Raw genomic sequence first — 27,416 nt, forward strand, 5'->3', positions numbered from 1 at the left:
CCCCATTCTGCTTTCTCCCGATGTCTAATGACCACTGAGGTCGCTGATAATGAGTACCTGGCAATAGGTGGCAGCACAATGCACCTAATATTAAAAAAGTGTTTTTGGGGGTGTCCGGATACCTTTGATCACATAGTGTATATATCATTGTTACATAAATTGTAGAATTGATTTATCCCATATATATTTTCACAAGTTGTTAAAAGAAGAGCATTGTATTTGTTCTAAGTATTGTGTCTATTATATATATATATATATATATATATATATATATATTGACGAGTTCTATACCATACCATTTTGTACAAACATACAAGTAATATCGTCTACAGAATGATTAATAAATTTAATCTACGATATTTTTTGTTGTATTCACCATTATTTTTAATAACTTATATACTCAAACGGACTCCCGATTATTACAAGAGCTGAGTAATGCACTCTTCGCCTTCGATGGGCGTTATCTCATGTTAAAAAATAATAATAAATAAATAAATAAAAAACAAGCCAAAGCTGCCGCTATAACAATCGAAGGTAATACAAAACCCTAAGGAAATAATATATTACAAACCCAAATATATTTGTCTTAGGCCTATATGTCCCAATTTCCTTCGGCAGCCAATATATTGTAAAAGACAAAGTACGTGCGTATTAATTAATTTCGTCCTGTTATTCTACATTTTATTATTAATATCTGAAATAACAAATACTGAAACTAAATTATTTATTCATATCTAACCAATATCTTCCATTTTTTTAACTCACTATATTTTGAATCTGCAACATGCAGGAAAATAAAAAGAATCTAAGACAACTGAAGCTCTAAAATTTTGATATAAAATATAGTTGATATGTTTATATGACTACTTCATGATTTAACTCAAGTGTCAGCAAGCACACTCAGCTACCCTCATAATTCTTTTTTGAATTAAGTTATCTATATACTTTATTAGATTCTATTTTACTCATTTGCATGTTCCTGTTTAAAAAAAAATTGAATATTTCGAATATTTACTGGAATATTCTTCCTCAGTAGTACTAGACTTTATTTAATTTTCAGATAGATCACACTTTTAAGTGGTTTCAACTTCCAGTGAAATTATACAACCAATTACGTTTCGTAACAATACCACTTATTGTAACGAAGTTAACTGATCAACATACATAGACAAAAAAAATCTACTTTACTGGTTACATAATTTCGCTCTGGTTGAAACCACTTAAGAATACGATCTATTCCTTTCACAAACTCAGACCAACTCACTATTACTGAAGAAAAATATTCGAAATTAGCACATATCGAAATTAGCATTTGGCTTTTTATCGGAACATGTAGATGAGTAAAATGAAACTGCTGTTTACCACAAACCACACTAAAATAGAATCTAATGCACATAAACGTTTCTTACGTTCAATTAGTAATTATCAGCCTTCGACGTAAGCATATGTGAGTTTTTAGTTTCACTCCACATGTATCTGTGTATATGGTACTTTATGTCTCAGTAACTACTAGCTGAATCTAAAAAAAAAATTGGTGCGCTATCGTCCATAAGGAATAAAGATTGCTATATTTAATAGGCGAGCTCGATCAGGAACAGGCTCGGCTTGGCTTGTATGTGGTATTTTATTTCTCGGTAACTACTGGTGAGATCTGAACGAAATTTGATAACCAAGTAACACGGCAACAGAGGCTGTTTTACAGCTTGGCATGCGGGAAGTTTCTGAGTTCGGTTCACCGACTATTTCGCTTGAATATCTTATATTTAGTGCATCCCTAAAGATGATAATTAATTCATTTCTGATAAGAAAGTTACATAAAACCTACTCAACTATCGTTTTTCAAGATATTTTTTGCACTTCTTAGAGAAAATAGCTTCTTAATGATTATTTAAGGGTATGAAATGACACAGTATCTCGTATAGTTACGTTTTATTAACAGTGTCTTATATTTAATATACTTTACCTGTACTGTTTTGGTATTTTCTGATACCTTCCTCAGCAGAAATAGGTAACTTACATGCTACTCTTTTCACTTCACAGGATTTTACCTTGCACTATTTCTGTACACGGTAAAAGTAAATATTAAAAAAATATATATATTATAAAAATAAATATTAATATATATATATATATATATATATATATATATATATATATATATATATATATATATATATATATATATATATATATATATACATATATATATATATATTATCAAAAACTTGATCATGTAAATTTCTTGCACTTGAACATACTTAAATCCTAGTGTCCTAAGCTTGAGCATTGATATTTTATCTTTTACGATCCTGTCAAGCTGTTAGCCTATGCATGATATTATGCCTCCTTCCACAACGTAGAGACACAGTTAATGAAAGGGTAAGGTTATAAATTATTCATTAATGATTTTTTTTTTTTTTTTTTTTTTTTGTAACTGTTACTTCAAGTAGTAGTAGTACTAATAAAGTTCACAAACCATTTTTAACTCCATAAAAGGCACCTACGCCTAGAACTGTCGCAAAGGGAAGGCAGCGTTGGTAAAACGCTTCATGACTACATTGCTTAAGAACTCTCACCTCCTCAGGAGTAAAACGATAGGGCTGAAATGAAAAAGAAAGAATATGTAAACATTAGTTTCTTCGAGAAACAATCGGAAAATAACATTCTTCTAGCGGCTATGGTAAGACAAATAATATACTGTGAAAATAAAGATTTTCATCATTATTACCTAGAATTAAGATTATCTTCCCACATAAAAACCACTGTAATACCGCTCAATAAGGTTTAGAAACCCTTTTTGAAAAAAAAAAAAAAAAAAAAATCCTGTACCATACACGGAAAAGCTCCATCAGAGCCTTCTTCATTCCATCATTGGTTTCAAAGTGCCTTCCGCGTTAAGCTGGAAAAAAGCTGGAAATCGCTCGGCAAGAGGTTCGGACTGTATAGAAGATTAGCAAAATGCTTCCAATTGAGGGTGGCAATATGGTTTTGCGTTGTTGCCGAAGAATGTAGTCTTGCATTGTTATACAAAAGAAAAATGGCAGATGTCAGGTCACGCCACTTTCTGCGAATAGCATATTTTAGTCTTCTCAGTGTCTGATAATACCACTCAGGATTGACTTTTCCAACCTAAATACTTGCCGGGCACAGAAGAGGCCACTCACCCAAACTTCCTGCTAGCACTGTGATAGTGTCATTTGCAAGATATTGGTTGTACGATACCAAATCACGTATGGATGCCTCTCGCACTACACCGATTACTTGTTTGCCCCATTGCTTTTATGATTTCTCAAGGAAAATTATAATTTTCCCTCGTATAATCATTAATTGATACGATGGTTGCATATCTATTAACAGCAAGTAAAAATGACCATACCTCGTATAATGGTAAACAACTGTAGTGTTTGTTACATGATAAAAGTACATGTGAGTTACTTTGATGTAAGTAAAGCGTAATTGCTTACGGTAGTTCGTAAACTAGGCCTAATTTTGAAAGCTATAAAGTGTTGTACCCGATGAGAAAGAAGTGGAGAGAAGAAGCAGAATATAACGTAACCTAATGCGATCTAATTTTCAATTGTACATCCTTCTAAAATTTCTGGATTCGGGAACAGAAAATACGAAAAACTTGAAAGTTTTAATTCACAAATGTTATTAACTCAGAAAATACTTCTTGAGTGTGTATGTGTGTAAATGTTTCAGGTTAAAAAGAAAAAAGTGTCGGTATATATTCCATCGTAAGTTTGCTACGTGATTCGTAGTTCAAGATCACTGATTGGATGTTAGCTCAAGATCATCAGTTGAGCGTTATTTGTAATCTAACGTAGAAGAAACAGAAATCTTCTTTTCAACTACAAACTTACTTCATCACTTTTATTCTATACAAGAAAATGATTTTCATATTAAATGTTCTTTATGTAGCAACAAATTTTATTTAGCTACACCGAGGGAAAGATGTAGAGTGTCTTGAAACCATTCACAGATTTTATGCCTTTTGGATCTTTTTAAGGAATGAGAACTTTTATGTACTTTAACTCCTATAGGGACGTATGTAAATTGTTAGAGCGAAAAACACGAACTAGAAACAGTTAATTACGAATCCAATATATGATACAATGAAGTTGGAACAATAAATTGAATCCAGATTAAAAATGAAATATATATATTAAAATGTTAGGTTTATATGTTTGTGATCAAGGAAAGTTAATATGTTTGTGGCCAATCCTTTCAACAATGAGATCTCGGAAACTACAAGTGCTAAAAACGTACCGTTTCCGCTGGTCGTTTCCAAATTTTGTGTAGATTTGCCAGTTCTCATTCGAATTAATTAAAAAAAAAACCTGGTCTTTAATTTCCTATTCCACATTTCAGGCGTCGTTTAACATTGTCACCAGGATGTTAAAGGTTGACACCCTTGTGAAAGGCAACCAGTAGAGGAGCTACGTATAGTGGGTTGATGGACATGTCAGGCGCTTTGCTTTAATCTGAATAATAAAACCTACTACTGCAAGCTGGCAACTTCGAAGGCTTATGGACCCACAATGAGGCGTACTCGGATTATCCAAGTTTGCCACAAACTCATTCCATCATTCTATATACTAAAATACTACATTTATATGTTTGTCTACAAACAATTCACTCCCTTTGAGTGTCTTCCTGTCCTTTACTTGTGTCCGTAACGGAACTTGCACAGATATAGTGAGTAGTGGGAAAGAGATTTACGCTCATATTAGAACTGTGTGCTTTGTAAATAGCGCAGGTTCAGCTAGTATATATTAAAATTATACACAGCTTACAAATATTCGACCACGTCAAAAAGTAAATAAATAAAAAATCAATAAATAAATACTTTTGGAAAATAAAGTGTATATGCTTTTGATCGTTCCAGACAACAGTTGTTTAGCTTTCAGAATGGGAATAATTGCCTTTCACTTACTTATATCATCAACAGCTATCAAACGCATTCCTATGTGTGTACAGCTACATATATAAAATTGGTATTTTTTACTTTGCTCATTTGCACAAACAAAAATATGCTATGTACATCATGCGACTTTTAATGATGTTTCCCAGTTTGTTTACTTATTGAATATAAACAATGTACTAAGAACTAAGATGTACAAAAGCCACCGAGATATAATTCTGTTCCAGTATATGATCTTAAAAAGTTCATCAATTATATTGATTTCAAAACTATTTACATACAATTACAAGCTGTAAAATATATATATATATAACTTTAAACATAAATAGGAATTATTTTCTATTTTTGAAAAATTGACTGAAGGCTGTCTACATAAAGTTTATATTAATAACAAGATGAAAAAAGTAATGATTAAATTCCTGTCAAATGTTTTTGATCACAATATTTATTTCTTTGTTTATGATGTTCCACATTATTTACGTTTGAGGATTAATGAACTATTATGTTTTTGACTAGTTGCAATAAAACTTTATAGGTGAGATATGTCACGAACGTAAACATTTTTTAACTCTTAATAGCTTTAGAAAATTTATTATTATTATATTTTGTTTTTTTGAATTCCAGTAGAATGTATTATTTATGTTTACACAATTATGTTTACTTTATTTTTGTCCTTTCATTGCCATTTAGTTTAGCACTTTTTGTTTATATTTATCATTTATTTTTTGGAAGAACTAAAACAAACTTAAGCCCTGATTACATGAGATTATTCACGTATAATTAATTGTCTGTGTTTAACTTAGTACTGCAGTTTCAACAACATGATTTTACAACAGGCTCTTTGTATTCTGGAAATTACGAAGATCTTTCTTCAGAATTTGCATTAAGGTCAGAATTTTAATTTATCTATTGGTTCAATAGGCTTATTGTTATGCTTTGTTTTACTCACTTGTTTTCATTACGTTTTGTCAACAAAATTATTTGAGTTGATAAATTGTTGGATTCAGAACAACTTGGTCATTTGTGTGCGCTACTATACTTTAATGCAGTGGTTCTCAAACTTTCCAATAACGTGGACCCTTTGTTCATTCGGGAAGTGATCTATGGACCCCTTTGCAATGTTATCTGAAAAAAAATGAAATGAAATCTTTCAGTTTTACGTCCCATAGTTATGCCGGTTAGGCTAAAGGAGACGGTGATGATGAGAAATGAATGAAATGGTGGAATGAAGAAAGTGGGAGGAAACGGGAGAACCCCGAGAAAACCCATGAGCAAGGTGTTTGTCCACCACAAAGTCCACACGGCGCGAGCTGGGATCGAACCAGGGAAATGCTATCTGAAATTTTACGTGGTAGCTATTAATAATATACTAATTAGAATAACCACTGATAAGAAAAAGATCAAGAAAAATAATGCAATAAGTAATTTATTCTAAAGATACATGACTGTTTTTCCTAGTGAACGAAATTTCAATTGAAAATACAGTAACTTTTAAGACTGAAAATCAACTTTTAAAAAAAGGAAAACCAATTGATAATGTTCTTAATTGGGGGGAGGGGGGGGGTCACTAATGTGAGGAATTATTTTTTTTTTTTCTCATAATTGCATTGAAATCTGGAGTGGGGGGGTCACTAATGTGAGGAATTATTTTTTTTTTTTTCTCATAATTGCATTGAAATCTGGAGTAAGTTTTGTCACCATCAATCTTAGATGCGTTTCCACATTAAAACGATTCCGCTTTAAGGTTTCAATACTGCAAAAAGCAGAAAAGATCTGCCCACATAAGTACAAGTGGTAGAAAAAGACATCAAATGTTGCAATGCCTTTTTAGACAAATCTTCATACTCACAGCGCACACGCGCAACCAAAAGCTACAAAGATCGTTTTCTTTGAACATAGTTTGGGAGGGGATTCTCATTGTTTTTTTTTTCTTTCTTTTTAGAAATTCCAGAATTGAGGAGGGGGGAAAGCTTGATGTTTATAAATATAGGAATGACTTAACATTTACTTTTTTAAAAAAATAAATAAATCTGAAATTGGTGGTAGTGGTGCGAGCTTTCTGTCACTTGAAGATAAAATCCGTGAAATTCCGAGGCATCATGCAATTAATGTATAACTGCTTCTGCAAAAATGCCCTAACGAAGAAGAAATTTCTCTTACTTGAAATAGTCCTTTATAACGTTTGAACAGCTTCAGGGGAGAAATTGAGTAAAGTAGGGAAATATTTAAATTTACAAATGTAGGTATAATTTTTAATTGCTTTCTTTTTAGTAACTGAAAAAAAAATACTTCTTGCTTAACAGCTGAGAGTTCCATTGTATTACAATACATTTCAATTTTTAGGCGTCGCGGATCCCACTTTCAGAACTACTGTTTAAATGGGTTTATTCATGACCTCATTCTCTTTATATTTATATATATATATACATACATTTTTTTACATTTTGAGTAGTAAATTGCGATAAAAATTTCATTTTGAATTGCACCTTATGTATTGATTCATAAAAGAAGTCCAATAAATACGAAAGTACTTTACAATTCCATCCATTATGAATGGAGCTGTGAATTACTTTCGTAATTATTGGATTTCTTCTATGAATCTATTACTATTATTATCTAGTCGAGATGTTTTTTGAGTTAGGTTCGTGGCATATCACGAGGAGAAATCTTGTAAATACTGTATGTTGGTTTTTATAAGGGGCATTCAGTATATCAGTACTTTAAATGAAAAAAAAAAAAAAAAAGAGAGAGAGAGAGAGAGAGAGAGAGAGATCAATGTATTTTTCTGCATTTTCTGCGCTGAAGAATGCCGTTAGTGTTTCAGTGATCTACTGTATGCACATCTGTAATTTAATAATCATATCAAAGCCGCATTCATGCTTTATGCATTCATTCTTTATTACACACTCAGAAACAAGGATAGGATGACACGAAACCTGAGAAGGTCTGGAAGATACCCCATTAGCAACAAACCGACAAAGGAAAGGAAACACAGAGCGGAAAACTATTTTGTAATCCAAAATTGAGGCATTTTTCCTTGCAGCAACCAACCCTCCGACGAAAAGTTTCTTGAAATAATGGTAATTTTTTTTTAACTTGCTCCTTATTTTAGCTTCCGTGGTAGTAACGAAAGATGCAAAAACACATCGCAATATGCGATACAGTTTTCAATTTGTATTGCATTTCCATGTTTTTGCATCGCCAAATGCGACACGATACCGCTTAATAAACGCAGATTTTATATATATATATATATATATAGAGAGAGAGAGAGAGAGAGATGTATAGCACTGAACATAAGGTGTAATTTAGAGTTTCTTTCCAAGTTTAGAATTGGAAATTGGAATTCAACTGACTTTCATTTAAGGATACAGATTTCAGGACGCAACTTGTACTAACATGAAACAAACTAAAAGCTATTTCACTTAATACTACACTAAATTTTAATTGGATCAATACATTCCACCCATCTAATACAGCTTAGTTTTGGAGGTAAGTGCGAATTTTGTACATCATATTTAATTCAGCTTGTCTAAAGTTCGGTAATTGTGCAAATATCTGTGTACATAACTGAAAAATCTCACAAGACAACAGTGAGTACAATAGACACAAAAATGAAAAGCACGCTCCAGTTGGTTGGTTGACTTGTTTGATTTAATGTCCCGTTCAGCACCAAGATTATATAAGACACGGGAACCTAACCATATGAGTTCCTACTGTGAATCGAATCCAGATCTCCCACGTCAAAGGCGTGTACACTAACGATATAGTTACAAAGGAGTTCAAGCACATTGTAATGGTGGTGCTTTCATATAATTTCAAGTCTTTTCTCACAATTTACAGTATAAATTTTAGAATAAAATTAAAGACGAGGAGTTAAACATGCAGGAAACTTGCACTTACCTGTTAAAATAAGTTGAAATCCTAATAACGTCCACAATATGAAAGATGGATGAAATATATTGCCCCAATAAAAAACGCAATACCAAGTAAAAATAAATAAATAACTTTATTTTATTTCATCTAAGGTCCTGTGCATCATTACTAGCATTAATAAAATGATCAAGAGGAAGAAATTCTTGCGTGGAAGTCAACTAGAGCTTAGAAAAGCTTAACTTACAAACACCAGCAGAGGTATTCAAATCTGAAATCTCTCAACTGCTAAGGCAAGCATAAATTTTAGATTGCGTTTGCAAGAGAGAAAAAGACCATGATAATCGCCGTATGGTAATTTTCCCCTTTCTTGTTACCTTCAGGAATACCTCCATTTTAATGAAGAGGCCGCGAAATGAATGTGGAAAGAAGCCTTTAGGAAGAACGAAAATGTATTTTATGATTAAAAAAAAAAAAAAAAATGTAAGCTTTGACTACAAAGTAAAGAATACGAGTTATCAAATGTTTGTTTCAACAAGGTGAAAAAGTTATGAAAAACAACTCGGAGGCTTTCGAAATGTATGTGTCGAAAGAAGAAAATTAGTGATCATCGCACTCCCCATCACGTTTTTTTACATTATTTTTTTTTTATTTTAGTGTACAACAAATATAATAAAGAATACAAATAGTTCCCAAGTTGCGTAAGTTCAATTTAAGTAAATTCATATTTACATAAGAAATTTCCGCTAATTTACGAACAGTACACAGATCTCAATGTAGTGGCATTAAATTTCTAAATTCTACCTCAAAAGTCATCTAGTGTGAAAGACATACTTAGGTTATGAACTTCCGCCCTCTAATAATGATGCAATAAATATTTTCTACGTACAAAGAGATCAATTCAAAACTTTACTTCCTTCGTTAAAGTTTGTTTTTAAGTCAGGAAACATTACTATGTGGTAATTAGTACTCACTGACAAATGTTATCAGAATTACTCAATAAACGAAATTGACGCATGATTAGCTCTATTTTGTATTAAAGCGTACCCGCTAGTTCCCCCAAAATTCACTGCCTTATTTACACATTTGTTAGAAATGCATGCCAATTATTCTTATTCCACAAAGGAAGGCAACTACCAATCTATTTCTCTAAATTAATTTTGTGACATGTTCCACTTCTTGCCAGTGGCTTTTGGTTTGTTTGAATTTAACGTCTCACGATTATGCCTGGGTGGCTAAAGGAGACTAGAATCCGAATCACTTTTTTCATTCAACTGTACTCCGGGAATCAAACCCAGGACAACGCACACCAAAGGCAAGCCTGCTAGCCACTAGTCCAACCAGAGGTCCTCTTGAAAGTGGCATTCTTCAACTTATAATATCATCAAGCAATAAGTGAGTGTTTTGCTCCACTTTCAGAAGATTCTGAGGAAGTGCAAAATTCGATTTAAGTTACTTACAAGAGTCCAAAGTGCACATAAATTCGAAAGAATAATTTGAAACTTTCAATTGAGTTGTGTAACCTCATCTTTAACTGATCAGTACCAGGAAAAGGTACAAGATGACATTTCTCTGTCATGAGATGTGATGTAAGTTTGAAAAAAAGAATCTACAAACCCGCCGAAGAAGACAAGAGGAGTTATTGAAACTATACGGGGATTATCAATAAAGACACATTAAGGGATATGTTTTTTAAAAATTATTGAACATGGCTGAGAAATAATCAGTAAAAGTGTGTATCGAACCCTCTTTTTTTTCTGTTGTTGGTTACTTCGGACTGACTCATCTGAGTGCTTTTCTGTACAAGATAAGAGAACTACGTATTTTGCTAACTGAAAATAGTTCTACTCAAATTAGTCAATTCGTTTTGGCTATTGGGAAAAAAAGAACGCACTTTTGTTGGTGGCTATACAACGCAAAAACCGAAACAACATGCTTCTCAATCACAATGAATACTACAAATACATATTCAGGGTATTTCACAGTTTGTGCTTCCATGCTTGGGAGATAAGTCTTCACACAAAAACAAGTCGAAAAGCCTGAAGAAAAATCCAAATCTGCCTCGTCTCTTAGTTACAAACTTTGCATTGTCAAAAAAATAAATATTGAGTATTGGCTTTTACAGGAAACGGTATGGAAATTTTCAGAGAAAGCTATGCTAGATGTAGTTCACACTCTATACAGAAGGCTGATTACGTAATTTTCGAAGTGTAATTACTCTACGAAAAGCTGTATTGCTACCGTCGGTGGTGTTCTATCGGATCACCACGATATGGACAATCGCCCGACATTGCAATTTTGACATTACAGAACAAATTGGAGCATGGGCATAGGAATTTCAATCTATTCCTCTCTGCAGATTTTTACACGGGCCAGAGAGGGCAAATACATTGAGCTGTCGTCAAGGCTTCTTACACAAACACGTCATGATAGGGAATAGCAGGATTCCCGTCTCCTGTTTCATGTCGTGACAAAACCTCAGAGCACACCATTCTTGTAGAGTATTTCGTAAAGTCTGTGGCAGTGTGTTTTATGTTCAGCTTGGTGGGGCACAATAAGGTTATGGCTCACAGTGGGACGCGTCAGAATTAATCTATGGTGATTGACGCAACTGGATGATGCATTCTTTTGGCCTACCAATAGACGAATTCCACGAAGCACCTGAAGGGACACTTTCGCTCGTAGCCTTGAACGGGCCTCTTTCGTTAACGGAAGATTCTGCATGGACTCAATTTTGCTTGCCTGACTATGGTCATTCTGATGGTTAAACTCTTTTCGACATTGTTTCACTATTCCGTTGGAAGAAAAAATATGCACTGAAAAGAAGCACGATATATCTTTCCCAATAACTATTCCTTTGGACGGCATTTCACTAGCACCGGTTTCATGTATTTAGCGCTACTATATAGGTAATAGCAGCACTGTCGAATTGGTCGGATATAGATCAGTCAACCTTTTGTAATTCAATATGCACAGAATGCTTTTTATGCAGTTTAATGTCTCGATATACCTCGTTGAGATCACCACTCAAGACTCTTTCTCTATAGAGAATGCCTTCCGCAGTCTAACTTAACTTAACACTAGTCGTTACTTCATGTATGATATTCACTGAAATTTTCCCTATCTCATCCCGTAAACACGGAAGTGCTTGTACAAAAATTCTTTCCATTCGATGAAATTAGTTCCGTAAATAACTTCAGAATGGAAGGTCAATTTGAGTACAGATTTCAGTAAATTAAAAAGAATGTAATTTTCTGTACGTTCCGGAAAGAACTTCTGTCGCTTACTGTACTATGTGGTTAGAAGTTTATTTTGTCCTTCATTCGATTTTTCTTCTTTAAAAATTAAAAAAGAGTAGTAATGATACGTGTATGCCACGTGAAGGAATTTGGTTTGTATAGCGTGATATTTTCTCAGTTAATATTAAAACCGGAAATGATAGAATCTACCACTTCCCTTTTAGTAGAGATCAGAGTGGGTATGAGTCGCTTTATTGATCGAAGGAAACAGCTTCTCACTCTCTATTACCGCATCTCGCTATTAGTGATCACCGTTAAAGCCAGAAAAGGTTGATTTTCTGTCACTTCCGGTTTTAAGAGAGAGATTCGACTGGACATGGAATATATTCTTAGAACGCTTAATTGCAGAAAATCCCTTCTTGCATCTGTTTTTACTCTATACAACAAACGTTAAAACCGGAAGTGGCTGATCTCTGATACTTCCGGTTTGATTATCGCCTCCATCGATAAACTCGTCTCCTAACTGTGACCATTTACAGACTGATTGAGTTTAGCTGTTATCTCATCAAGTAGTTATATTGAAATTTTCTGTCTTCTAGACGGACGGACAGACACATGGACAGAGTAAATACATAAGAGTATTAAGCCTGAAAACATTTCTTCCACGTTTCTCGATCATCAGCTTCATCTTTTAACACCCAATATTTTCTTCTATTTTTCAAATCGTAGATCACTTCTGTTCTTCTTCCTATTCCTCGCTTCCTTCTATGGTGGTATGAAGACAATTTCTCCGCAAGATGTCCAATCCAATTGGCCTTCCTACGAAGGATGCCAGCTAAGCTTCCTCTTCTCTCCTATCCGTTTTAAAATATCTTCCTTTGTTGCTCTCTCTGTCCATTTTATCTTCTCCATCTTCCTCCACCACCACATTTCGAAGCCCTCTAAATATTTCTTCCCTGCCTTCCGTAATGTACAAGTCTCTGAACCATACAGTTCAATACTCCATAAATAGAACCTGACCACTTCGTCCTTAGTCCAATACTAAGATAACCTTAGGCTTGGTTAATACGCATGTCAAATACTTTCTTATGCAGACCTTTGGTTCCCGAATTATGGACAATCTAAGCTTGGGTTTTGGACTTATACTAGGATCAGAATACGAGACGAAGTGAGATTTGGACGAATACGTGTTACCCTTCTGACGCGATCGCTGTGTTTCCTCCATTTTGCTTGACAAACTCTTTTGAACAAGCGATACAAGGCGGCAACATTGTTTGATTCCCCTTTCTATAGAAACCCTCCACCTGCAACTACTGTCGTGAATAGCCTCCTCTCTCCCGATAGTAGCTTCCCTTCTCAATACAAATTTCTACGTGGTTTTTGAAATAATTCGTTTCTAATATTGATCGGAGTATAGTCAAACTTTCCAAAAAACCAAATCACTAATTGGGACAAGCATTAGACATTAGAATTGAACAAAATAATACATAGAACAAGCCTGTTAAACGTTACCTAAATATGTGTTCTTATAGTGAAGATTTCTATGGTCTAAAACCAATCAAAGACAAACCTTTTCCTCAATTGAGGGACACATTACTAGCTCAACAAATTGCGACATTCATAACTGAGAAACGAATCCAATTTCGGATTTATTTTTTCGGAAGAAATAACTTATTTTCGTAGGTAAACAGAATCACCTCCCAATGATGTAATACTCCATTTGAAACATCATGTATATAAAACTATTCTCTTGTCACGAGTTACGAAGCTATGTATCAATAAATTCGATTACATTCTTAAAAAACGTGTCACTCTAATATTACCTACCTTCTACTTAAGAACGTCAGATTAGATTATGTTAGAGTCAAAATTTGTCTTTTTAGCTTGATGTGATTATTTTGATGGTAAATCTGGAACTTAGCCTGTTCCTTAAACTAAATTTAACAGCACTGGGAAATCCTTACCTTGCCGTCTGACATAGCATACCAGCAGAAACTTAAGCTTTCAATTCGCAACACAGTTACTTCGATTCTCGTTCACACAAGTCATCTATATTTTGACACACTTTCGAATACTGAATCTCAAATATTGTTAAAAGTTCTCTTAGATGACTTGAATTGACATTGAAGTTTCGAAATTCTGCAAATTACCAGACAATTTTAAATATATTTTAAACATTTTATTTCTATAATGAATAATATAGATAATTTCAATACTAAGAAATAAGGGTCACAAGAATCAAATGAAATAAGCCCATGAAAATTCCGAATTGTTTGGAATAATAAATACTGGGAAACAGAAAATTATTTACCATAAAGTACAAAAGTGAGTCAAACCCTTTGCAATATCGGTCACATGCTTACTTTATGAGTCAAGTTAGAACGAAAGGTGCCTAACACTCTTGGTAGAGGCACCGATTGTAGACACTTTTAGGCCACTTATTCAATTCCACATCGAAACGAGTTCCTTTCTTCGAGGCGAAAAACTCTTGCACTGCAGTTTCCACTTTCTCTTCATTGCTGACCCATCGCAAGAGTAGGAAATAACCCACAGATCAGAACAAGTAATAACCCGATGGTGTGAGGCCTAGTTTCGACTCCTAGCACACAATGTCCTACACGCGCTTCTATTGTTTGGAGTAGAGGTTCAACTGTCCGCAATGAACTCGTAATAAATTATCTCCTCATAATTCTATCACACGCAGAGCATCATCTTTGGTAACAGGTTCCGGCATTTGTTTAAATATTGTTTATGCGTCCTCGGATTTCGGAAAAATATTCACTTTTTGTCGCATGTTGTAATTCTTTTCATGAAGCACAGACAACATTAGTTCTCCAGGACCTTATTGTCCACATCCACTCCCCTCTTGTGCTTGACTTGGTTCAATCATGTAGTCAGAATGGAAGAAAGTAGGAATTACTTTCAAAGTTTTAATTGGAAGTCCAATCGGAAAACGGCCATTAGGAAGACCTACACGCAGATGGAAGGACATTAAGATGAATCTTGCAGAAATAGGAATACCAAGTAGAAACTGGATTCAGTTGGCTAAGGGCAGAAGTCCGTAGAGAGCTTTTGAGATTGTGGTATTGAAACTCCGGGTTCCATAGGTTATAGTTAGTTAACACTAAAAGTAACTCTTGGAACCTTTAAAAAAACGATTCTTTAAATACATTGTCGATAATTCACCAAAACACAATGCGAATTTTATATAGTAAAAAAGAATTCGAGGAACAGTAATATGAGTAAAAGAAAGGACTTATTCCCATCGAAATGTATAAGCTCTCCGCCTCTCGGAGCAGTCGTTTGGTTTGGGTGCAATAACTTATGGTACTATTTAGATACCTGCGTGTGTGCGTTTGCTCAGCAACCATGACTTCGTAAGTTGAAATGAAATGAAATTTTTGAGTTTTACGTCCCACGATTATGCCGGCTAGGCTAAAGAAGAGTAATGAATTAAAAATGGTGAAATGAAGAAAGTGGGAGGAAACGGGAGAACCCCAAGAAAACCCACGCACACGGTGTTTGTCCACCACAAAGTTCACTTCGCGGGAGCAGGTTTTGAACCCGGGACCCCGTGCACCAGACGTGAACGCTCTACCACTGAGCCACCGCGGTCCCGAGTCCGTAAGTTGAGTAGAAGGGAGAAAAGAAAGAGGGCGAAATGGATGATTAAAGCGTGAAACGCGAAGAAAAAAACAGACTATATCGGATAAAGAAATGTTTGTTTTAAAATTGTTTTTCGAAAGAAATAAAACTTCTACTTTATTACCTACATGTATTATATTATACACAAAAAAATGTTCGTTTTAAAATACGCAGATAAATATGCATCTATAAGCAAAGAAAACCCAAGTAGTATTTAGTAAGTTATTTTGTTTGCTATTTTGTGATAGGTTATAGATTCGATTTCATATGAAAATGAAGTGAACAAACAAAAAAACTTGAATCAAAATTTACTAGCAGTTATGTGAGACGACGTATTCTAAACATTTTCACATCTGTTTTATATGGAAACACTTAAAAGTCTGTATCATCACACAAAAAACATGCTACTTTTTAAAGGTAGCAGTTAATACAATAATTCAATATTTCTACGTAACCCGTGTGTAGTATTGGCAACATTCGCAATGATGCGGAAAGACAGTATACAGTGACTTGAAAAAGTATTCGTACAGTGCCAGGTTTCATAAAATTTCAATGATACCATTCATATCGTGTATGTAATGGTTGATTAAATTATGTATTCCACGTTTAAACATCTATGAATATAGTAACGTTGGAGTTTTTAATTAAAAGCTCTCTCTCTCTAAGAAAAAAATAAGTCTAAAATCATCCATGGAAAAAAAATGTTCACATAATTGACATATTCAAGAAAATAATAAAATAGCAATTTTAAGTGATTAGTACTTTGCGGGTGTTCGTATTTGCAAATATAATTGCATGAAGCCTTCCTGGATGTAAGGAGCCAAACTCGCTGTAATTGCATATGAAATATACCAATCTTCCAATAGCGCATTCTTTAGATATGCTTTGTTAGAAATAATCTTCCATATTATATTTTTGGTCAAGTATTACCGGTAAATGTTCTATAGAACACTGCGAAGGTATGTGTGTGTGTGTGAAGTTGTTTGTGCTCACATCTACGTGCTATTTGCTTCGGATCGTTATCATGCATAAATAAGAAATCCTCATTGGGACCCATTCTTAGAATGCTTTATAGCAGATTATTCTACAGAATATTACAGATTATTCTACAGAATACAGAATATTCTGTTTTCCTTTTACGAAGAAAAAATTCCCGACCCCAGCAGCACAGTAATGACCCCCAAACAAGAACACTGATGCCCTACAATGTTACTGTGCGAGTAAGATTCTTGAGGCCCATCTCTGTACTCTTCTCTCTTCCCAACATCTGAATCAAATAAGTTGGACTTACCCTCATCAATCACTTGGTTCCGAAAGTCAACAGCTTATTTACATTCATAAGGGCAAATTCTAGAAGCTCCTTGAGATTTCTGTCATACACTTTTTTTTTTTTTTTTTTTCATTTTTCAAAGAATTCATACAAAAAAAAAAAGTGCTTCTTTACATGCTACAATGTGCGTCTTTTTGGTACTATTTTAAGTATACTCACGCCAGATATTCGAGTTTAACGAGGTAATTAGTTGAAACATGGTAGTTCACTGTGGCTGATGTGACATTTTGATTTTCATTTTTATAACAACGTATGTTGGTAAGGAAGAGGTGTTGTATTACGTTTTGTGAAAAGACACGAATTGTTGAAATTGAATAGAAAGTGTGATAAATGAAGGACGACCATAAAAATAAAAATAAAAAAAAAAAAATGGAGAAAGTTACATATTTAAATGTGAATATCGTTCTGATGGTGTGAAAAAAAAGTGAGCACATGGAAGGTTATTTATCAGAGTACTTATTTAAGTTCTGTATCAAGTAATCGCAAAGAATGTGTTAAGAAACTAACTACCTTAACATACCCTGGCGTTTTTAGCGACATTCTAGTTTACGCGCATATTCACCATTACTGACACGCCTGTTCCCCATGGACGCACCCCCTCACTTCCGCTACGGGCCCGCTCCTGCCTGACTCGAATAGCATTCGTGCTTTTTAGTGGCCACCTAGTACAAGGTGGTTTGTGTTCACTTTACACTATAGTGTTTGCAGCATAATTCCTGACACAGTAATTACACGCAAAACGGTAAATTCCTCTTAAAATAGTGCACCAAGGAATTCTTAGGAAATATTTTCTAAGGTAGTGACAATGAAGTTTCTGATAAATGACAAAACTTTCGTTGTTAAGCTTGGAAGTACTGGAACTACCTTGCAGCCAGTAGTAACAGTTGCTGTTTTTCAAATATTCCCCACTGCATCCTCACACTGCAAAGTGAGTTATTTCCCCTTCTGCCCACGATAGTTCGGACATCGCTTGATTTCCCGTGGAACGGAATTTCCATATCCTTGCCACTCCCCTGACCTCACGGCTCCAGAAACCTATATATGGGGTATGTTGAAGGAAGCAATTTTCCAAACAACCACCAGCACTATACCGGAGATAAGACAAAAGATTCGGTCATTTGTTTTGTCGATCCAGCAACCCGTGTTCACTATCATGTTCATCGATCTACAGGACCAATATGAAGAATGAGTGCGACATAATGGTCAACATTTTGAACACAAGATATACACGCGCGAGTACTCTTAAATTTACAATACGTGTTGAGTAGCATTTAGTTGACATCCACTTGCCAACAATAAATATCAACGATGTTACTTTAGTACTGTACAGATTTACTTTTAGCGCACCATTAGAAAGAATTGTTGAAAAATTATGTCTCTCACTAATTTCATTCTCATTGTCCCGTAAAAAGTTCAAACTAGGCAAAAGAAAATACCTCACTTGGCATAGATAAAATTCAACGGGGCAACCGGAAGAAATTGCCAAAAAATTACTATTATTAATCTTCGATTTGCTTATAAATATGGCTATTGGATGTGAAGCACAATAACTACAGAGCAAAAAACACACACCAACATGTGCTAGGTTGCCATTAAAAGCACCAATGCTGTCTAACGGAGTTAGGGGAGGCTTGCCCGTCCGAAGAGGGCAGACGCGTCTGCGAAGATGGGTATACGCGCAAGCGAAGGTAGTGGGAAAAAGAGGGTATTTTTCGTAATTTTACGAGTTTCAATAGTAGTCACGGTATCATACTAGTAACGCTCCACATGTAAACACAAATACAGGTTCTGTACGGCCTACACTGTGCAGAAATATATCGCCAGTATAAGACAGTATCTAATAGAGTCATGTTTCATATGCACTCATTTATTTTATCTGTCGTAAAGCACTTTTAACGACTTTAGACTTGTAACTCTACACTTGTAAACCTAAAATACAACCGTATTACTTCGTATTTAATTCTTTGCCCTGCAGAAATTTGTTTGGTCTATGTTTAGCAAAAGGAGTCCAGCTTTTTTTCTCTTAAAAAAATGTTACAATTTTGGTAATTTCTGTTCACATTCGGTTAGTTTAGAGTAGGTTAGGTTAGGTTACTTTAGTTTACGTTATACTAGTGTAGGGGTTCCGCATAATTTTCCAAAAACCGATAGAATTTCGCTTATTTCTACTAATATTAGGTTAGTTCAGGTTAGCTGAGGTTAGTTTATGGTAGGTTACGTTACGTTACGTATAAGTACTTTCAGGATCATTACACGTCAAATCACCCAGAAAAAATCCGAAATGTCACCGACCGATTCAGATTTTAATGGAACTTCGTGTACTACTATGGTATGAAGACCTGTAAAATTTTTCTTCCAAAATCGTAATAGTTTGTGAGAAATCCGAGACCAAAGTTTCAGAATTTCAGGCATCCCGGTCGTTCTCGAGGCTAATATTTCGTAAAGCTTAATCCAAAAATTCATATCTTAGTATCTAAGCAATGTATCACTTGGAAATTTCTACCCTAGGGTTATGTAAGTTTGTAGAGCTAATAATAATAATAAAACACCATCAAATTGCTGTACTAAAGTGTGAAAAATGCACCCTTGCACTTCAAAATAGTTAATTTTTTGGGTAAATTTCTAATTTTACATAATGTGCATTATCCCTGTGAGGCGGACCAATTACCTTGCCGCTCTTTTTTTTAAAACTGAACCTTAAGGTACGTTCTAAGGAACTGTAAAATAATATTAGTGGTTTTTTGAATGCTTCGGTCAGTAATTCTAACCTAACCCTTCAAGGCCAACGCGCCAGCTTTTCGTGTCACCTGTAAAGTGTTATTGCCATTGATGCAAGCAAGGTATTGTCACATTATTGCTCGATTCACTCACACAGGTCTCAAGTGATTACTAAGTACACGTGTTGTTTGTGTTGAAATGTGTGGGGGTTCAGAGAAGCGGGATAATCAGGCTAGAAACAATCACTTTCGAAATTGTATAGAAAAAAAATCTGTTCGCCGAACTATTAATATAAATATAATCAAAGTTAATTTAATGTTAAAATCCAATTTATTTTCCAAATCCACAGTCCATTCATTATCTTTCAAATAACGTAGAAATGAAGGCTATATGACAGTCCGAGGAAGGAGGGCGGGGGCGGTACCGGATCATTTTTCGATTGGGAAGACGTACTTTCATAAATGTAATTTACAAATAGGAACAACAGGACCAATAAGAAGTACAGAACAAAACTCAATTTCGTACTTTGTCCCAATCGAGGTTTGGCTTAGAGGAGAAAGCTGATGATATGATCGTGTTCCAGGAATTGTTTTTGCACCAGAAAAACGATCTTGTGGTTTTTGCGTGTATCTATGAGGTTTTTTTTTTTTTTTTTTTTTTTTTTTTTTTTTTTAACAAGCTGAAATTTATATGTTCAATGCGAGATCTGCAAAAGATAAGAACTTTCTCTGGCATATTTAAAAAACCAGAACATCTTTGAAGGCTTTCTTTAGTAAGCAGACGTTTACTTGTCACATCAATACCATCACGTGGGGATCTACCATAGCTTGTAGCAAAAAATGACCATGATAAACTTAAGGAAAAATCCTCATAATGGTAACACAAGTTCATTAAGTTTTTACAATTCTTGTACTGCGAAGCACATCCATTACTAAAGTAATTTACATTTTTGACATATGGAAATTGCTCTTTCAGAAAAGAAGTTATTTGTTTCTGAATCTCATAAACAAATGCGACATCGTGTTCCAAGTCATCTGATATCACACACAAACTAGAAACAGTGAGGTCTGCAGATCCAGGAAGACGTGTATATAGTACTGCTGCGTGTAGGGTACAGGAATGAGTAGACCAGTGATATCCTTGAACTTCGTCTTGAATTATGTAGGAATAATTTTCACTGAAGTCCATCAGAACAACGGCTGTCTCTGGCTCAATTTCTTTCTTTCTGTTCTTTGAGAAATGTGACTGTGCTTTGGAAATAAATGAATGTGGCACAAGCTTTCGTATCAAAATTGTCACATACTCGTCCAGTGTGACAGTACTTTCCACTATTCTGTTCTGTCCGTTGATACCCACTGGTAATATGTTACTTCCTCCCCAGGATCAAAATCCGAATTTTGCAATCAGAAGCTGTCTCAAATTTTCACTGGAGGGACACTCGGAACAATGCCTCAGCATGCAATCCCAACTGTACACAGAACAAACCAGATGATGGATCAAGTCTTGATATCTCTTCTATATGACATGCATGCAGTAGGAGAATAACGTTTTGATGTATTGTACACACGCACACGGAATGTGTCCCAGCAGAACCTGCTAATATACACCACTTAGGACGTAGCGTGCAAAATTTAGAAAATCCAAATTTTAATAATGGTATGTTGATGTTTAAATGAGGAGTATAATTCTTTTAAATTCCCAAGTAATAATTGCTTCTCCATGTGTGCATTTTTTGAAATACTCAGGTTTTTTTTTTTTTTTTTTTTTTTTTCAGGTAGAATTCTGGAATATTCATCAAGGAAGAAATTCTTTACTATTTGAATTGTATCTTCGCTCAGCTGTTTTCCCTTTCTCAGTTCAGGAATAGCTAAAATTCCTTTATTCTTGAGAACTTCCCTTGCTTGCCAGACGGCATAGTCACTCAAATTAAATTCATCGACAATCTGTTTCCTGCTCCAAGATGAGGGCACTAAAGTTAACAGTTGTACTTTTTCTCTTCTAGTAATTTTACCTTGGAGTTTGGCCTTTATTAAATCAAGAAGTTTATCCATATCATGAGCCTTTTGTTTCACATCTTTTGAAATTTTACAAGAATCTTATTTAGAGACAAGCTCTTTTACCACAACTTTGCTTATTTTACTTTTCAGAGCAGAACTTGCTGAGTCAAGCTTTCTTTTAGCATATGCAGGCTTGCTGTGTGACGGAATGGCATGGAATTTTAGAGGTGACTCCCCTAATGCTGTAAGTGAAACATTAAGATGCTCTACAGTTTCGTTTTTTTGCGACAGATTCTTCTAAAACAGATACATCGTGTTCACTAAACCCATTCACGTCTTTGCATTCAAAGGAAATCCCAAGTTTGTTTCTGCAATTACCGCATATCTTTTGTCCAGTAATTGCCTTTACAGAGTCAATGTTTTTATTAATTTCATTAGCAAAATCAACACTTACTTTTCGCAAACACTTAGTGATTTTTTTTTTTTTTTTTTTTTTTTTTGGTGGCAATTAAATGGATCGAAACAATTTGTCTGATAATGTTCATACTTCTTCAAGTAATATGTTTTATGATGTTCACAAACACTAGTTAACAAATCAGAACTGATTCCACTCCTTTGGGATAACAATTCTTTCTGGGATGCACTGATAATACAATGCAATTTGACCACCCGTGTATAGCTGTTTTTGTGGCATTCACTCTTAGTTTCCTTTCCAACACTGCACTGTTCTAATTCACTTCGCGACATCGATGTAGGCCAAATTATCACTTGACAGGATGAACAACACTATCTTGCAGCAACCCCAATAAGTATCCAGTCTTAAGTACTCAACACAACAGAAACACAGCTGAAACCGAAAAGAACAAGTTACTGTACGACCACAATGCAGAATCATGCAATGTTCCTACTCGCATTGCTCAGACAAAATTTTTCACGTCAGCTGGGTAGTTCAAGACATAATTTGCATGTTCGCGTTAACTAAACGATTTTCTATCCGTAACTAGTCCTGCATTAGATTTGATAGTTTACCGTGTACATTCACAGCTAAAAGTTCTGAGGTGAAGATACGAAATTTACTCCCCTCCCATAGTTGCATATTCGGTCAATCTCACTTCGTCTCAAATACTGAAAGCTACACAATAACTCTAAAAATAACAGTGAATTTAGAACTTCAGATGGAGAAAGTATTTTATTCGGGGACAAGGTTCTAGATTACTGGTCCCCCTTCACATTGATAAGTAATAAAGACAGAAATCAACGTGCTCTGCGGGCCTCTAACCCGCATTCACTCGCTAACGCTCGCTCGGCAGTACTGTGTAAATTAAATGTATAAACTGTAGTACAGAAAGAAATCAACCCAGCTACTAACCTATATGGGGGACCAGTAATCTAGAACCTTCCCTTATTCGGGTGTTATATGAAACGAACATTTGTCCTTGTGTACAGAATGTCTCAAAAGTCCCCTGACATAGGATAACTCGGTTATTATCCGAGTTACAACAAAATGTAAGAGGGAAAATAGTCTCCAAATATGATGTTTTCAATCTAAAGTGAAGAAATATTTTAAATCGAACTAGGGTGCATTTTTCACCCTTAATGTACAGCAATTTGATTGTTTTTTTAATTAGCTCTACAGATTTATATAAACCTAGGGTAAAAATTTCCAAGTGATACATTCCTTAGATACTGAGATATGAATTTTTGTATTAAGCTCTACGAAATATTAGATGGCCTTGAGAACGACCGGGATGCCTGAAAATCTGAAACTTTGGAACTTCTCGTATTTCCCACAAACTATTAGGATTTCGGAAGAAAAATTTTACAGGTCTTCATACCTTGGTAGTGTTAATATAAGTACACGAAGTTTCATTAAAATCTGAATTGATGGGTGACATGGAATGAGCCTGCATCATTCATTTCTCCTGCAATTTTTTGTTGTTGTTGTTTTTGTTGGGTTAAGTTTAGAGTTACCCCTCCGCTTTTTATAAAAATCAGGAAAATTTACAGAAGAAAGGAGGTAAGAAATTATAATTTGAAGTTTTTATTTGACGTTTAGGAATGTAAGTTCGGCATGAGAGTTATGTTTAATACGAGAAAAGTTATGTGGAAGTTAGTACTATTTGCCGGATGCGGTAGCATTCGCGGAAAGTTTCAGCAGCATGATAGTTGTAAAATATGGCGAACAGGTGTAACGGATGCTCAAAAATAATGAAGAAAACCTTTTAAATTTTTGTGAAGCCCACGGAGTACTAAAGTTAAGTGAAATGTAACAATTTTTAATACTTTAAGCACTGTTTTTTTATGTTGCAAAGTCAAGGGCACCTTCAGTCTGGAGGGGCAACTCTAAACTTAAGCCTTTTTGTTTTTACGTGCTTCTGGACCTCTTGTACTAAATATAAGCCTACTTCATTTGTTCTTCATAAGCTGTCTTTTCACACAAAGTATTGAATTTCATCTGCAAATCTTCCAAAATGTGGTGCGCCGAAACAACGTCTGCACCTTTAGTACTGTTTGTTTTGCTGCATACTGTACTATCGATTGAACTGTTGGGCTAGATCGTCATTGTAGGTATTTCAGACAACGATTTTGTTTGCCTGTGAAACCTGGTAATAATTTTCCTTCCCCATTCCACTTTTTATAATACGTTCCTACATGAAATACCATAAATTTTCTACGTAGTGCAATAGTGAGAAGTACTCTATGCTAACTGTTTAGCAGGCGTGTTTACTATAAACAAAACTACGGTGTACGAATGCTTTTCCGATGGATGTCAAGAATACTACAAACAGGCGCATCTAAACTTATTATGCAAGGTAGTCTATATGTAATATCTTTAATTGCGCCACTGTATATTATCGCATCGCATGCCACAGTAACATCGCATAATTGCGTTGAGGGGTGAAAGCAGACAGCCCGTCCAAGGTCATATACAGGCAACTAATCATTTGAAAAGCGATATGAATGCGATCTTGAATAAAAACTTTACTGTAAGATTCATAAATTCATTCATCTCAACTACACACTAATATATATACAAAATTTGGCTGCTTATAAACAGAAATTGAGAATAAGCCCTTCTTGAAATGACCAATCAGAGGCAAGGTGCTTCAGTTGTATGCTTCCAATATATTAATGCAGAAAGGCACTGCTGTGATAATGTACTCACTGTTTGAGGAATTCGTTGACCATATTGTTCTCCCCCCTGTAAAGTTTGGCCTGTATTTGTTTGAGGGAAATCTCTCCCGGTTTCATCTATGGTTGTAGCCATAACAACATAGTTGCCAAGTCCATACCAGCGTTGCTAACCGAGGGATCAAAGATGTCAGTACTACACCCACGAAAATTTCAGTAGATACCTTTAACATTAACAAAACATCGAATAAGTAACCCATAGGTATATTAATTGATTTCTGAGTTACTGAATTAAAGATAGTTGCATCATATGACTTAAGTTTTCCAACTTATCTATACATATTTTTTTCTGAATAGGTATTAGTACTTGAATTCATGAACTATAGGCCACTTTCAGCAACTATTTCCGTCAACTTAATGCAAAATATAAGTTTATTATTGAATTTGTGCATGTTTTACGTTGCGTTATGCTCCACAATTAAGCGAAAACTGGTACGGAATATATATATATATATATATATATATATATATATATATATATATATATATATATATATATATATATATATAGCCCTATAACAACCATGCAGTTTCACTATACATTTCTATTGTGTAAGTAGTAGGAGAAGGAATAGTAGTAGCAGTAGTAGGAATGAGTTAGAATCAGGGGTCAATGTGCGGGGAACGGGGACACGTCGTCTTTCTACTTCCAGAAAAAATCTGTACCGTCCCCTCTCTTTCTAAAAGAAATACAATGGGCAAAGATAGGCACGGGGGACGACATGACGTCATGCGCCCCCTACCTTCCCAGATCCACTTTTACTCCTGGTTGGAAGCCCCGCATGGGTTGGTTGGGTTATGTCTCGACATAAAATGGGCAAATTAAATACTTGTCAAAGTTTTTCTGTACATCCTACAATTTGTGAATTCGTATAATGCAAGTGCACTCATCCTTCTTCAGGAAATGGACTTCTAGAGCCTTATAAATTGTTTGTATGGATAAAGTTGCATTTATGGATGCAGATTCATTTTAAGATATACGTTACACATACATATACAGTACAGACGATAATACATAAAAAACACGAGCCAACTTAAGCCATGTGGCTGCTAAAAGCACGAATGCTATGTAGTTGAGTCAGATCAGAATAAAGCTGATAGGCCTGTGTAGTGGCGCGGGGTGCGTTCGAAGGGAGCAAGCGTGTCTGTGATGACGAATTAGCGCATAACAGAGAACAGTGGAAATATATTGAGTTCCTATTTTTAGATACCTTACATAGAAGACAGTTATATCGTTACGGATCATGACAACATACTATATTCCCATACGAATTCAGCTCATCATAGCTTCTATATGGATTATTATATGCTTAAAACAATAAAATTTTAATTATATTTTCAACCAACTTAAAAAGTTCTTTACTGAATTCTTTATGTCTGTGTGTGTGTGTGTGTGTCTGTCTGTCTGTCTGTCTGCCTGTCTCATATTTGCTATTTTTTTCAATATTGAGCCCAGGAGCATCATTTAGGCAGGAGGGGGAAATTGCCCCCCTAAGAATTTGAGGAATATAGCTTATATATTTTAATAGATTGTCTACTAATATAATAGTACAAAACGTGATAGTCTTATGTCGATGGTGCTCTTGCCCCCTCAAGCGGAGTCTGAAATGACACCCCTGATTGAGCACTTCATTCGATAGAGTATCAAAACTATCTAAAAAAGTGATGGAATTTTTCTCTTCACTCTTACTGTTCCCGAGATATTGGTCAAAAAATGGCCGATTTCCGGAGATTTAAGGAGCCATATCTCGGGAACCGTAAGTTGTAGAGATATGATATTGGTGTCGATTAATACCTAAGAGGATGGTGAACATTTTGGTACCAAATAGTAACCGATTGCCACTGTCCAACTAGCCACTAATTAGGCCAGTGGCCACTAGTTAATAGGTACCAAAATGTTCACCATCCTCTTACGTATTGATTAGCACCAATATAATCTCTCTACGACTTACCGATCCCGAGATATTGGCCAAAAGATAGTTCCGATTTCGGGAGATTTAAGGTGTCATATCTCGTGAACTGTAAGTTATAGAGAGATCATATTGGTGTTGTTCAATACCTAAGAGGATAGTGAATATTTTGTATCAAATAGTAAACGGTGGCCACTGGCTAACTGGCCACCGTTCTCTAGTTATTGGCCAAAAAAGTTCGAATTTCGGTAGATTTAAGAAGCCACATCTCGGGAACCCTAAGTAATAGAGAGATGATATTTTGCGAATTTTTGCGAAAAAGAGAAGGTGCGGATAAAAAGATTTACTTTACATGTTGGAACAATTACAGTTGTTCTTCCCGCTCCATTCTTTTTAAGCTCGTTCTGGCAATGCTCTTGGAGCATTCTAAATTCGTTTAGTAGTACACTGGGTTGTCAGATATAAGATTCTCATATATTTTGATTACTTATAAATTACTCTCTTGAAATAACATTTGATCTTTGTAACTTTTACAAATGTATAGATATCTAAACTGAAATGGTATTCAAAACTACAAACCACACATCC

The 27,416-nt window shown here is 35.0% G+C and overlaps 1 protein-coding gene across 2 annotated transcripts in view; it reads right to left on the reverse strand.

Moving 5' to 3' along the window:
• LOC145662444 (OCIA domain-containing protein 1-like) overlaps positions 1–25,032 on the reverse strand; it is a 43,393-nt gene extending 18,361 nt beyond the window's left edge. The window contains exons 1-2 of one of the 2 annotated variants that reach the window (XM_081728027.1): positions 24,893–25,032; positions 2,477–2,600 (exon numbers count right to left, since the gene is read on the reverse strand). In XM_081728027.1, coding sequence (XP_081584153.1) covers positions 2,477–2,600; positions 24,893–24,994 — 226 coding nt within the window. In that variant the 5' untranslated portion in view covers positions 24,995–25,032. Of the gene's footprint in view, positions 1–2,476; positions 2,601–14,000; positions 14,113–24,892 lie in introns of those variants that run through there. The other variant, XM_081728028.1, reaches the window with a different exon arrangement.
• Between the last annotated feature and the right edge of the window lie 2,384 nt (positions 25,033–27,416).

The sequence above is a fragment of the Thermobia domestica genome, chromosome 10 (genome assembly GCF_964235325.1).
Source record: "Thermobia domestica chromosome 10, izTheDome1.hap1.1, whole genome shotgun sequence".
In the NCBI taxonomy this organism is placed as follows: domain Eukaryota; kingdom Metazoa; phylum Arthropoda; class Insecta; order Zygentoma; family Lepismatidae; genus Thermobia; species Thermobia domestica.